The following is a 14,118-nucleotide window of genomic DNA, read 5'->3' as shown; positions in this document are numbered from 1 at the left end:
CGACAGAAATTCATCGTCCGATACAGACATCAATCGACTTGGAAATTAGGTTGAGAGAGAGAGAGAGAGAGAGAGAGAGAGAGAGAGAGAGAGAGAGAGAGAGAGAGAGAGAGAGTAATTTGAAATTCATCAGGAAGACAATAAGGAAACGAAAGTTAAACCTCCTTTGAACATATATCCTATTGTCTATTACCTAGTTCGTAAAATAAATTATAACATACAGTTACATGCCAACACCTTAACAAACAAACCAAATAATAGAAAAAAATATAAATATCAACAGCGATGCAAAAAAAAGAAAAGTAGGTTAAACTTACCTGTAAAAGTGGCCCAATTGCTGGTGAGCGCCGCTACCAATCCCGCCACAAAAGCCAGCAGGGTCAGGATAACCCCACCAGCGGCAAGATGCAACCCTCGCTTATCTCGCTCCATCCGAACAATGGCTTATCCTTGCTTGACAGCCACTATCCTCAACTAGAAGGTTTGCTTTGACAAGACGCCGTTTTCTACTATCTCGTGTTGGACGGTCGTTTGCCCAAGAGTGGCAAGAAGACAAACATCTTACACTTCACTGATTCACGTTCAAAAAACTTTCCGGATTTTCCTTTCGTTCTTGTTTAATTATATAACTCACACTCCCCCTGGTCTTTTACCCGTTACATAACTTTTGCTTTTTCCCAATGACCACAGAGGCAGCCACCAAAGAGCCATCAGGGATTCCCTCCAAGCATATAGGCCCTTCGTGTAGGAGAGCAATTCTTCCCTGGAATCCTTACTGGAAGTCTGGTCACGTTTGGTTCTCTCTCATCGTCTCTGATCACTTCAAAACTTCTCCTTTCATTTCGTCTGTTTTGAAAACAGCCATCAACGAAGGACATTTCATGCCCACATCTTTTCAGTGCATCACATTTTATTTTTCCTTAGAGCGAACCTTGGGAAAGAAGAAAGCATAATTAGTGCAAAATTACGGGAGATGAAAACATACGTCTATTCACTGTAGGCATTCGTCTAAAAGATGAATAAAGCACACGCAATGTATTCTTCACATGAATCATAAAAGTAGGTTGCCATGGCTTGACACTAAAAGGACTAGAAGGCTCGGTAAGTATGACTTGGGCGCACAAGAAGGTAAAGAATATTATGACGGTACGAGGGTGGACCCCAAGGATGCAAGGGGTGCTGCTGCAAGGGTCACTGGGTTCGTTAAATTTACGCGCCAAAAGTGCCGGGCGGGAGAATAATATTGTTCCTCCACGGGCCCCCAACCCTTATCTCTCTCCATCGAGGACACTTCCCCACGATGTATGAGCGGATCTAGAAATCTTTCATGGGTGGGGGCAGGCGGGGGGTTTAGGGTGACCCTCTTAGGATTATCATTCATATGCATACATATAGTACGGTGCATACATAACAATATTAAATATATGTATGCACACTTATATAAATACACACAGTAGTAGTTTTTATTGTTTTTGATGTACAGTTTTATTGTTGTTGAGATAAGTAAACTTTTGCTACTGAATGATTCATTGAAATAAAACATTGTTATTCATATCCAAGTGGGGGAGCCCGTGACCAGGTGACCCCTCCCCTTAAATCCGCCACTGGTCCTAAAAACGCCTCAGTGGGGCAATTTTGGTTACAGGGGATTGGTTGATGAGTTTTAGAACTGGTTGTCATTTCGCGGGGGAAAGTATATTTCAACCGCACCTGTTGTGCAAGAAGCACTTGGTGATGCCGTAAACAAAGCTTGGTTTTTATAAGTTATCTTTTTAAGCCTAGGACTTTTCATATAAGCTGCTTAGAACTAACTTCAAGCAGCGTCAAGAAAAATTTGATAAGTTGAAAAAACACGATGCAGACTACAAAAGAAATAAGAACAATTAAATTTATCTTAAAACCTATTGAATAAAATGTTTCTGATGTTACAATGGACATTGTATATAACAGGCGCTCATTGTCTTCGACACAACTAACACGCACTTAATATACAAAATTCGGAGTCACACTCACAATGGCATTTACTTGAAATAGCATTCAGCAAACCCAGCTGTCGCCCCCGCATTTAAATGCTCGGAATTCTACGAAAAAAGAGAGAGAGAGAGATAAAAGTCACAGCGAGTATGCAAAACAGGTCGACAATATTTACATATGGCGTAAATTCTACGCACCAGGAAGAGTCTCAACATTTTGTTCAACACAGATGAAAACAAATGGGTAATGAGTTTTAGGTAATAGTAATACAGATGAAAGTTTACGTTTTACATATACAAAACTTTAATAATTAAGATAGCGTGGATATATCCATAATAGATATGCAGATAAGCATAACATTTACGTAATTAAATCATAAAATACAATACACTGCTGAACAGACTTTCCAGGAAACGTTACAGCAAATAGTTCCAACACTTTCAGACATATATTACTTACATTATTATATATATATATATATATATATATATATATATATATATATATATATATATATATATATATATATATTTCTTGTTAGCCACGTATTACCGTTGCTACAAGGACTTGTACATGTCTGCTGGGCTTCTAATACAGAAGCTTCCTCGTCACAATGAGATGGACAAGGAACTTGATGCTTGTAAAAAATAAAAAAAAAAACTAGACGACTTTGAGAGGCCTTACTAGCTGTTCAAGTTCTTGTATCCAGCCATGGCTTTTAGACTTGCCTCAAGGACAATATTTTGAAGTAAATGCTCAAAACAATGTTTCTTTATCAGGCAAGGAAAGCTGTGTCGTTTTCTAGCATCAGGTTAAATACTACACAGTCGGGTTAGGGGCTTTATCTTGACTACAACTAAAATACTAAAATGTGGATTAGTTTGCAGAGTGCAGTTGTGTAATCTTCTGATCTCCAAATAATTAATGCGGAGCAAATACTTTCCAGTTCTCCGCTGATGTCTCTGGAATTTCAGGTGTATCGGTTTTGTATTTTCCTCCCTCCCCTTAATATTAGTCATCACTTTCTCCTATAACTTGTTTCACTCTGCAGGCTAATTACCCTATGGAGTCCTCTTGGGTTTGTAGTCCGCTGACTTTGTCCAGAAGGGTTCTCAGCTGAAGATGTGACAAAAGAAAGAAAGCGATCGCCTGTCCTGCAGGCCATGGGTGCAGGTGCAGCCTCAAAATCTTCATTGAAGATAAGATAGGTCTAGTGCCCCAGTAGAAAAAGCATTCACTGTCACTATTATACCATAATTAACCAAATTCATCTGTCAACAAGATATATTTCTCATTTGATTACATTTCGGCTGCGAGAGATAACACTCCATCATAAGATCTATTTGTGCTTTGCCTCGCCAGAACTCAGCGTTTAACGCAAGATATCAGATCAATATGACTTCAAGAGAGAATTGTTGACTGGTCTAATTAACAGTTGAACCTGGCTGGGTCGAGGATTATTCCGTCGACAGTCAAAAATGAAATCCACCGACGATTTGAAAAAAAAAAAAAAAAAAAGATGAATAAACAAACAAATGAAATGTGGTAACGAGCTTCCGAGCTCATTGATGTGGGTTACGGTTCAGATGATGGGAGCTGTTCCCATGAAGTTGCTCAGAGACGTAGCAACCAATGAATCCTCATGCCTGTCACAGGACTTCGTCTGTTAATACCAAAGCCTGTGTTACTGCCTGTTGTGTGGGGCAGTTTTTCTACCAAAGCTTTTTCTACCAAAGCTTATTGCTAACTGTCGGGTGTGTAGTTTTTCTATCAAAACTTAGTACTGGCTCCCGACTGGTGCAGTTATTCTGACTGATTGGGTGAGGTTACCAGACATTGTAAATCCTATACGATATGGTACTCAAATAAACAGGAAGTCATACCTGAAAAACAACCTTACATATTATTATTATTATTATTATTATTATTATTATTATTATTATTATTATTATTATTATTTTTTATTCTTTTTTTTAGAAGATGAAGAGTATTCATATGGAATAAGCCCAACGAAACCACTGACTTGAAATTCAAGCTTCCAAATAAAGTGGTGTTCATTGGCAAGAATTAACAGGAGATGAAAGGAAATACAGACAAAAGAGACGACTTATTAAAAAGGGCTAAAATGAACTAACAAATTAATAAACACATAGATAGAAATGTAAATAAATTTTTGAAATGCAAGGAGCATTGTGTTAGGGTAGTAATGCGCTTGCATCTCCGCTTGGACTTCTAAAGTTCAAACTGCACGGCATCCTCTGGGAGGCTGTCCCACAGTCCAGTCTGTTCGTTGCACGAACAGCAAGTATACAAGTAAACTAGGCCAGACCGCATCAAAGTAGGCAATTTTTTCTTTTTGGGTGTCGAAAGAATCCACCTATGGTTTTTGGATTCCTTATGAAATGAATTTCACATCAACTGCTGGGAAATGTTTGTTCGCTTGGACTTCTAAAGTTCCAACTGCACGACATCCTCTGGGAGGCTGTCCCACAGTCCAGCGATTTGAGGAATTAGGAATACTGTATCCCACTTCATTTGCTTAGATTACCGCAATAAACCGAAGGTCTGGGAGTGTGAACTTCGATACTCAATTGACCATTGAATGATGGTACTACCTGGTGCTAGTCTCTCCAGTGACCACAGCACACTGCGTGATTATCACGCTATCCTAGAATGGACTCTTGTCAATAGAGTATATATCGCGGGGCACCATATTTACTACACAGACAGACTGAAGGTTGAATTTGTGGTTCTACCTCCAATGGGTTCTAAGTATATCTTGGTTTTACCAGACACTGAACTGATTAACAGCTCTCCTAGGGCTGGCCCGAAGGATTAGATATTTTTACGTGGCTAGGAACCAATTGGTCACCTAGCAACGGGACCTACAGCTTATTATGGGAGCCGAACCACATTATATAGAGAAATTAATTTCTATCACCAGAAATACATTCCTCTGATCCCACGTTGGCCGCGCCGAGAATCGAACTTCGGACCACCGGTAATGGGGTCTTTCGTCAATGAAATGTTCTCAGTAATGATACAGAACGCCATTATCTTTCATTCTGCCCATATTCCTGCTGCTGTTTTCTGTTTACGTGTTATTCTGATTATGGTCTTATGACATAATAAAAATACGTAGTTCCTCGCTGGAAGAGTCGGTTCGTATTTGCCTAGCGATCTGTTACCCAGAGTTCGCACCCAGCTGCCGCCAGGGAGGAATCAGAGGAATGTATTTCTGGTGGTTAGAAATTCATTTCTCGATATAATGTGGTTCGAATCCCACAGTAAGCTGGAGGTCCCGTCGCTAAGTAACCGATTGGTTCCTAGCCACGTAAATAAAAATCTAATCCTTCGGGCCAGCCCCCCTAGGAGAGCTGTTAGTCAGCTCAGTGGTCTGGTTAAACAAAGATATACTTAACTTTTAACATAAAAGAGGTTAATGTAACAAAAGCATCACTTCGAAGAAACAATTTCTAGATTTTCTCTATAAAGGCTCACCTCTATTTCGTATACTGCTATTAACAGGACCTGGCCGCTATAATGAACTTGAGGTTATTTATTTACTATTAGAATTAATAATGAAATTCCCAGACACAAGGGAAATATTATGAAAGACTATAGAATTTAGGCCAAAGGAGGGCCTACAGTAAAGCCTACAGTGAACTACAAGACGTCCACGGACGGCACCACCCTTCCCACGGGGAAATATAAGGGAAACGTCATTTGTGAATTAACTACAGTAACTGCATCAGTAGTTACTGTAGATCTTACGGGGAAGGTGAAAAAGCAGGACACAAACCTAAGGGCACCAGTAGTGCGAAAAGAACCAGTCCCAGTATAGTAGCACAAGCGGTGGACAAGCAAAATTGTTCGTAAGAACTCTGCTTAACATTCGCATAAATGCACCACAAAGATCGCGAGTTTAATAATAAAAAAAAAAAAAATTGTCTCTTTTCGTTAACCTTTCATCTCGTGTTTACTAAGACCAGTGCCAACGAGCAGTGACCCAAGAAAACTATTATTAATGATATCACTGTTACTGTGGTGCCGCAGCGACTGACAATCACTTCATTCGAGAAGTGAAATGCAGTCGTGTAAAATGCTTGCATTTCGGAGGACACTGTAAAGCGAAATATATTTTAACAAGCATTAAAACTCTGCTTGCCAAGGATTAACGGCGCAATGCGAACACTTGTATCGTACGTGACAAAGAGCAGTCATACTTGCACTGGAGCAAGCTGCCACGCATCCCAATCACGCCATTATCGCCTAAAAACCAGGAATCATGTGGAGTTTACGCAGAAAGTAAGTGATAAGAGAGAGCGGCCGGAGGGGGAGTCATAGTAGGGAAGGGGGCATAGCCGCGTAGGGAAGTCGTAGGGAGTGGAAATGGGTTGGGGGGAGTCCAGTGAACGAAACTCTGGCCCGCAGTGTGACGTGAATCCTACCCCAGTCCCTCCCGCCGTCGACTATAGGTATGTAGCTACACCGGGTGACCTTGGGACGAACAACAAATCTGGCCGCTGCTAATGGTCGTCGGTTGCCAATTTGCGACCTGCAACGTCGACGATAAATCGAGGATGAGCAGCTCTGCTTCGTAAGAAATCAAGAGACCCGTCATGTAATCCCGTCATTACGGTACAGATGAGATTATAAATTACATTCTCTTCAGCATTAAGTAGCTGAACGGCATATTGGCTGATAAATGGTAGCAGGTTTTTTTGAAGTCGATGACCAATGAGTGAATTAACGTCTTTACGCTCGATTTGACAGAAGAGAGAGAGAGCTAGGCTACGTAATAGGACCACGTAATTAAAGGTACTACCACGATTTGAAAAAGAAACATATCAAAGTGACGTCAAAAATGATATATATAGAAATAAGACACCACTCAGAATTTATTTCACTGACAGAATGATAAGCAGGGACAACAAAAATAACAAAATAGGATGAAAAGTCAGCAGTAGTCCACTATACCATGTGCTGATATGTAGCAAAAAAAAATTGCAATTCATCATAATAATGTATCGATGACATTAGCGTTCAACTAAGAGTGTGCCAGTCAAATTCATTATGAATTTATATATATATATATATATATATATATATATATATATATATATATATATATATATATATGTGTGTGTGTGTGTGTGTGTGTGTGTGTATACATATATATATATATATATATATATTATTATATATAAATAAGATAGATTTATATATATATATATATTAATATAATAATATTAATATAATATATATATTATATGTGGGTGTGTGTGTGTGTGTGTGTGTGTGTGTGTGTGTGTGTGTATCTTTCCCGCACTTTAGCCGAGAATTCTGTCGAGGTTGGCAGAGCGAAGGTTCAGAACAGGTAAGTTCCGCTTGTGAAAGATGACCGATCACGAAATTCAGACCTTCATTCAACCTGAAATCAATATAGTGGATATGAAGTCATCAAGAAAAGAATGCGATTTAAATCGCAAATATTATATTGCAGCATTCAACTTGCAACTCATGCAGAATTATGGTTTGATAATAAGAGCCTATCTTGTTGCTGAATGGCAACAATGGCTCAGCCTTCTTTTACCTGTGAGGAAAGCGACATTACAGAATATTAAAGCTTTATCTTTAATGTTTTCCACTCTTCAGCAAGTACAACGACAAGGTGCAAATGTAATGACAGAGGCTCCATGTTGACAAGAAAAAATGAGAGGGATCACAGCAAAAAGAAGAATAAGAAGAGCGCGATCTGCAACGTGGACTGAAGAGCTTTGCTTTCGGTTCGGTTGCCAGCTACCTTTTAAAGAAAGGGTCACGGCATATCCTCTTTCCCAAGCTGCATAATCCCACAACAGAATCTTTTCAGCAGTATGGACGAGCTCTCTTATCCGCATTTTTTTTTTTTTTTTTTTTTTTTTTGCCCTCATTTTCTGTATTTTAGAAACGGTATCAGAATGAGGGAGAAATTATAGAAAAAACATTCAACGCAGTAAGGAAAATTAGGAAAGATCCCAGCAACTAAAACAGCAGGTATGTATAACGAAAACGTATAACGTAAACAACCGCTATAAAAAAGGCGGTGACAAGAAACAGGAAAATCAACAAATGAGAGAGAGAGAGAGAGAGAGAGAGAGAGAGAGAGAGAGAGAGAGAGAACGTGTTTCTAGAATACCAATCAACCTGTTAAACCATCCATCATACTTGCCCACACTACTCGAGTGTTATATTTACACCGCCATAACACTGCGCTGCATTTACACCTGGTCTCTTTAAGCAATCAAAATGGTTGCATGCAATCCCGACTGGCGGAATCACCAACGCCGCGCTACTTCAGTGTCGAATGACGGAAGTTGATCACAATAGAAAATTATCATGACTTCTGTATCAAACATCGAGTGGTGTGTCCGCCCATATACTTGAAACATTTGAAATTAACATATTATATTTATTACGAAGTACATTGAAAATATACTATTCAACAATCGGTCAGCTGCCTTGCATCAAACCAAGTTTATATTTCTCGTTACCAAAGTTATAATAACTAATTCTTACTATTACACAAAGAGGGAACCTATTTCACATACATCGTTACTTAAGTTATTAACTTCCCTCACTCTTCTTTCACCCATCTTACCTATCAGCTGAAAAAAAGTATATAGACTGCTATTGTTACCATAATTACTATTACATAACGAGGGGACCTCATTCACGCTTATCATTGCCTAAATTATGATTACTAATGTCATTACTATCATTACCATTATTATCATGTAACGAGAGACATGAAACACACGGATAACTGACACTCCAACTATAACTCGAAATCTTAAGGACAAACCATTTTAAAAAAATATCCATGAATTAAAAAATCACAAGAAATAAAACCTTGAAACGGCTCTCTCGGTCCTCGGACGCAACCGAGTACCGGATCCTTCCCTGAAAACAGGGGGAAGCCATAGCTTAAAAACTAACCATAGATTCTTCTTGAAAATAATCTCATTATCTTTCCCACACCCGAATTACGTTTCTGCACAAATATTACCTATCCAACGCCAACCTAACCCATTCTAACCTAACCTAGGGGCAAGGAAAAGAAAACCATGCCTAGTGCAATACTATAGTAGATTCACATCAAACGTGCATTTGATGTCTAGGCCAGTCCCTTTCGACGCTTCTGATTGGCTGTTGATAAGCCAGTCACAGGGCTGGAAACTCTCAGTCTCTCTCGAGAGTTCACATAAGAAGGACTTATGTTCCATCTCTCCTGAGGAATAATTTTGAAAGACGTATCCCTCAGGAGACGTGGAACATACATCCTGCCTGTGTGGATCCTCGAGAGAGACTGAGGGTGAGTCCAGCCCTGTGACTGACTTATCAACAGCCAATCAGATGCGTCGTAAGGGACTGGCCTAGACATCAAATGCACGGGTGATGTGAATCTACTATAGTATACATCTTGGGAATTCGCTCCCCGACGAGCATCACGCATAAATATAGTTCTCGCAGATGACTAATCTTTTCCTGCAAAAGTTTTTTTTCTTCTTCTTCTTTGCCGCCGAGGACTTGACTTCTTCACCTCACCTGCTTTCTTCGTTTACGATTCGAGAAGAGGCACTCTCAAGACGTTAATGCTTATGCTCTTGACGTTCATTCTGCTGGGGGCGGGACGGGGGAGGGGAGGGGGAGGGAGGAGGAGGAAGGGGGGCGGTTGCTCTTACTGTGTGGCCCTGGAGATACTTTTTCATTTTTGCGGTATCATCCCTTTATTACTACTCTAACTAACCCCACTATAATTATCGCTACCGGCAGAATTTCAGCTGCAGTCTTACTACTATTCATGTCAATGTTTCTCATACTTCTTTGAAAGGATCGCAACTTTGGAATGTGTAGTTTTAAGAAACTGATATGATACATCACATTTGAACTTTTTCTTTCGCGTCCCCTGTTGCTAAGAATATCCTCAGAGATGTGTCATTCATGACCAATGATTCCTGAGCGCAAAAAATAAAACCAAGGTCAAATTGAATAAATAAATATCAGTAGCTTATTTCATTGAGGACCATATTATTGTGAGAACCATTTTCAAGATATACTCTCAACAGAATAGGTCAAGTTTTCGTGTGTTTTGAAGACACCAATTGAATTCTTTAGGTTCCCAGAGTTTGTTGCCTTTAATGTCCCTCTAGACTTCCTTGAAATTAGGACTTCGATGTTCTAACAACACCCACTTCCAACCATGCAAAAAAAATGTACATTTCTCCGACAACCCTTTTATGCAACGCCTCCCCACAGGCCTGACCAGTGCAGAATAATGTTTTTATTCCCTCAGATCTGAGAGGGTTTTTCAACGATGAAATCATTCTTCAAAAGAACTGGGGAATTATAACCCAAATCATGAATGATGAAGCGCTTTTAACATGGAGGTGTGTCTGGCCTCTCCCTTTATGAGCTACTTTGCAACCCAATGAAGAATAAACCATTTTTGCGCCGCGATCATCCTCACAACAGCAGCTGCAATAACACCAACACCAACAACAATCACACGGACAATAGACGACCAACAATGACAGTAAACCGAAACAAAGACAATGCTCGCGATGAACATAAAACGCAAGATCCCATCTTTGCAAAGGACCCACGACATCAAACGGTCCGGCAGATATTACTTATCGCAGCCTCCCTCGTCCACCTCCATCGGGCCTTTGTCTGTGCGCAAAATAATCCCGTGTTTGCACTAAGAGCACATGGGTCCTTTGACCTGATTAAATGTGGTGTGTGTGTGTTCGCCTACGCCGTTTCAAATCCTTTAATCTTCCCACCAACAGCGGCCCTCCACCTTGACCTAACTTGTAGGTGGAAGTCTACCTACGTAGTGGATCTACCTACGAATGCAATCTCTTTTCAATGTCAACTGCTCCCTGAAACAGGTAACAATTGCGCCGAGTTTTCCGTACAGCGTACAATGCTGCATGAACCGCGGTCCATGAAACTTTCAGCCACTGCCCGGTAGTTAAAGTTAGGTATAAAATTAGTTTTACCAGACCACTGAGCTGATTAGCAGCTCTCCTAGGGCTGGCACGAAGGATTAGTAGATACTTTTACGTGATTAGGAACCAATTATTCCTCTAATTCCGCGTTGGCCGAGCCGAACTGCCCGGTAGTGACCAGCCCTTTAGCACTGCCAGACGCATGGTCACGTCTAGCTTTAACCTTAAATGAAAAAAATAAAATAAAACTACTGAGGCTAGAGGGCTGCAATTTGCTCTGTTTGATGATTGGAGGGTGGATGGTCACCATACCAAGTTGCAGCCCACTAGCCTCGGTAGTTTTTAAGATCTAAAGGCGGACAGAAAAAGTGCGGACGGGCAGACAAATAACCATCTCAACAGTTTTCTTTCACAAAAAAACTAAAACCTGCAATGGAAGAGCCCCCTGTTTACCAGTTAAAATTAAAATTAGCTAACAATGCATTCTGATGTACGTGATCAAACTAGATAAATCATATAAATACTGGACAACTAATCAGTTCGACAATACTGTATGAGCACTTGCTCAAATATATACACGTATATTATACACACACACACAATATATATATATATATATATATATATATATATATATATATATATATATATATATATGTGTGTGTGTGTGTGTGTGTGTGTGTGTGTGTGTGTGTGTTATATATACTAAATTAGTATTTATGTGTATATATGTATGTATATATATATATATATATATATATATATATATATATATATATTGTATATATGTATATATATACACACACACACACACACACATATATATATATATATATATATATATATATATATATATATATATATATATATATATATGAATATTTATCACATCACCGTGATTCATATAAATCATTCGAGCTACAAATGTCCTTTAATATCTAAATTCGCTCTACCTCGGAATTGATATATTTTCGTTCCCCGTCCAATGGAAGGTGGTTCGATCCCATGGGGGTACGAAATTATTATCAACTAAAAGTTCCCCCTCGGTACATGTATGAAAATATATCAATTCCGAGGTAGAGCGAATTTAGATATTAAAGGACATTTGTAGCTCGAATGATAATATATAAATAACTTATATATCTATTATATCTCTTATATTATCCTATATATATATATCTATATTGTGTGGTGTTGGTGTGTGATGTGTGGTGTGTGGTTGTGTGGTGTGTGTGTGTGTGTTGTGTGTGTATGAAATAAATAGGCTTTACATATACATATGTATATATACGAAAATCATCCAAGTCAAAAGCAAGCATATTTAAGTTGAAAGATTCAGAAAGCAGGGGAGTGAGCTCACTTTCAAAATACTCTATACCTGAATACCTGAACGGTTGAATGGGAAACGTATTGCCCATCCCCGAGCTCAGGAGACAACAGGCTACACCAGAGTCAAAGGCTTCGCGACATCAAAAGAAGTCCCCGTTTATAAACAGTCGAAATAATGATCGGGAAATTTTAAAGCCCGGTGCCTTCTTTAGCCAGATGAACAAACAGGAATGACTTTACCGCTTTGTTAAGAATAGAGTCTTGGCACAAATAAAGAGTTGCAAAACTGGCCGCTTGATTTGAAGGCTAACAAATAAGCTTAGGTTTTTACAAGACGATAATATGTATTCAGCACAAACAATGCTAATGATATTCTGAAAACTAAAAAGTCTGTAAAGGAAAACACATAAAAAGCACACATAAGAGTTGCAAAACTGGCCGCCAGATTTCAGGGCTTGGGTTTTAGAAGACGACGATATGGGAATAAGTCAAACAAATGCTGTTATGAGCATTCTGACAAGGCAATAAAACCGAATAGATAAGGCATAACCTGAATTTCAGTCTCGGTATCCTAAAGGGGTCTTCTAATTTATGTCATTTCTTTATCAACACGGAAAAACATTTTCACAGATACATCGATAATGTGCATGAGGAAGATCAATAACATTTATAACAATCTGGAAAACTCGAAAGATTAGTAAAAATAAAATTAAAAAAAGGCAAGGGCATTGTGACTGGATGAGGCATGACCTGAATATGAGTTACGGTACTTCTGAAAAGTCTTCCAATTTATCAAGTTTTGTGGGCACAATTTTCCGTGTCGAAAATGATGACAATGGTTGCAGGTCCACAATAATATCGCATGTGAGTATAAGGTCTTTAATGGATAATAAACGCTTTCGAACATTGTACTAGGTTCATCTTCAGTCAAGTCAAGTTTTTTTAACATCAACAGAGACCAGACTTTCACCAATTCACGTCTCAATAACTATGTATTTTACAAAGCACCTCCCTCTCCTCTCGAGCATCGAGCGAGAATTCTATCAGGCGCCGTCTATGAGTTGTCAACTTGTCTTTCAAATGTAGGTCGTGCAACAATTCCCCTGTGCAATGCAGCCAACGAGAGGAAAACAGCGAGGTCCCTCTCTCGGTGCAACAAGGATGTTGCTTAAGCGGCGAAAAATTCACGTGAAATTGCATTAAAGAGAAATTGTGATAAGTGAAAATTGCAGGGCACGAACAGAGCCCCTTTTAGTTTGGGAGGGCATGTGAACGAGACTTACGTCCACACACACACACACTCACCAACAAGTGCACGGACGGTTTATTTCTATAAGCACAGATACAAACACTTACACAAATAAAGTTCCTCCGTTTCTCTCATATGGATATATATATATATATATATATATATATATATATATATATATATATATATATATATGTATATGTATATATATATATATATATATATATATATATATCTATGTATATGTATATATGCATATGTATATACGTGTATATATATATATATATATAATATATAATTAATATATATATATGTTATATATATTATAAACACACACATTATAATAGCATACGAATATACATATAAGCATAGAAAACCTTGAACTAAAATTGTATACAACATTAAGTACCGCCCATGATACTGGCTGACAACCAGAATGAAATCGTAGCGGCCGCACCGAACATAGAATCCCAACGGGCAGTCAAACGATTAGCACCGAAAAAACCAGACGGGATCCATCAGCCTCGTTCTGATTAAGCAGGTGGATATGAAGCCGTCGGAGATGAGGAG

General features: G+C 38.9%; 1 protein-coding gene across 8 annotated transcripts in view; it reads right to left on the bottom strand.

Moving 5' to 3' along the window:
• LOC135219621 (uncharacterized) overlaps nucleotides 1–14,118 on the bottom strand; it is a 127,032-nt gene that overhangs the window by 71,616 nt on the left and 41,298 nt on the right. For 7 of the 8 annotated variants that reach the window (XM_064256535.1, XM_064256529.1, XM_064256537.1 and 4 more), the window contains exon 2: nucleotides 318–931. In XM_064256535.1, coding sequence (XP_064112605.1) covers nucleotides 318–432 — 115 coding nt within the window. In that variant the 5' untranslated portion in view covers nucleotides 433–931. Of the gene's footprint in view, nucleotides 1–317; nucleotides 932–2,013; nucleotides 2,082–14,118 lie in introns of all 8 variants that reach the window. The other variant, XM_064256531.1, reaches the window with a different exon arrangement.

Source organism: Macrobrachium nipponense, chromosome 1 (assembly GCF_015104395.2).
Source record: "Macrobrachium nipponense isolate FS-2020 chromosome 1, ASM1510439v2, whole genome shotgun sequence".
NCBI classification, from domain to species: Eukaryota; Metazoa; Arthropoda; class Malacostraca; order Decapoda; family Palaemonidae; genus Macrobrachium; species Macrobrachium nipponense.
This window is presented reverse-complemented; position numbering and strand designations above follow the sequence as displayed.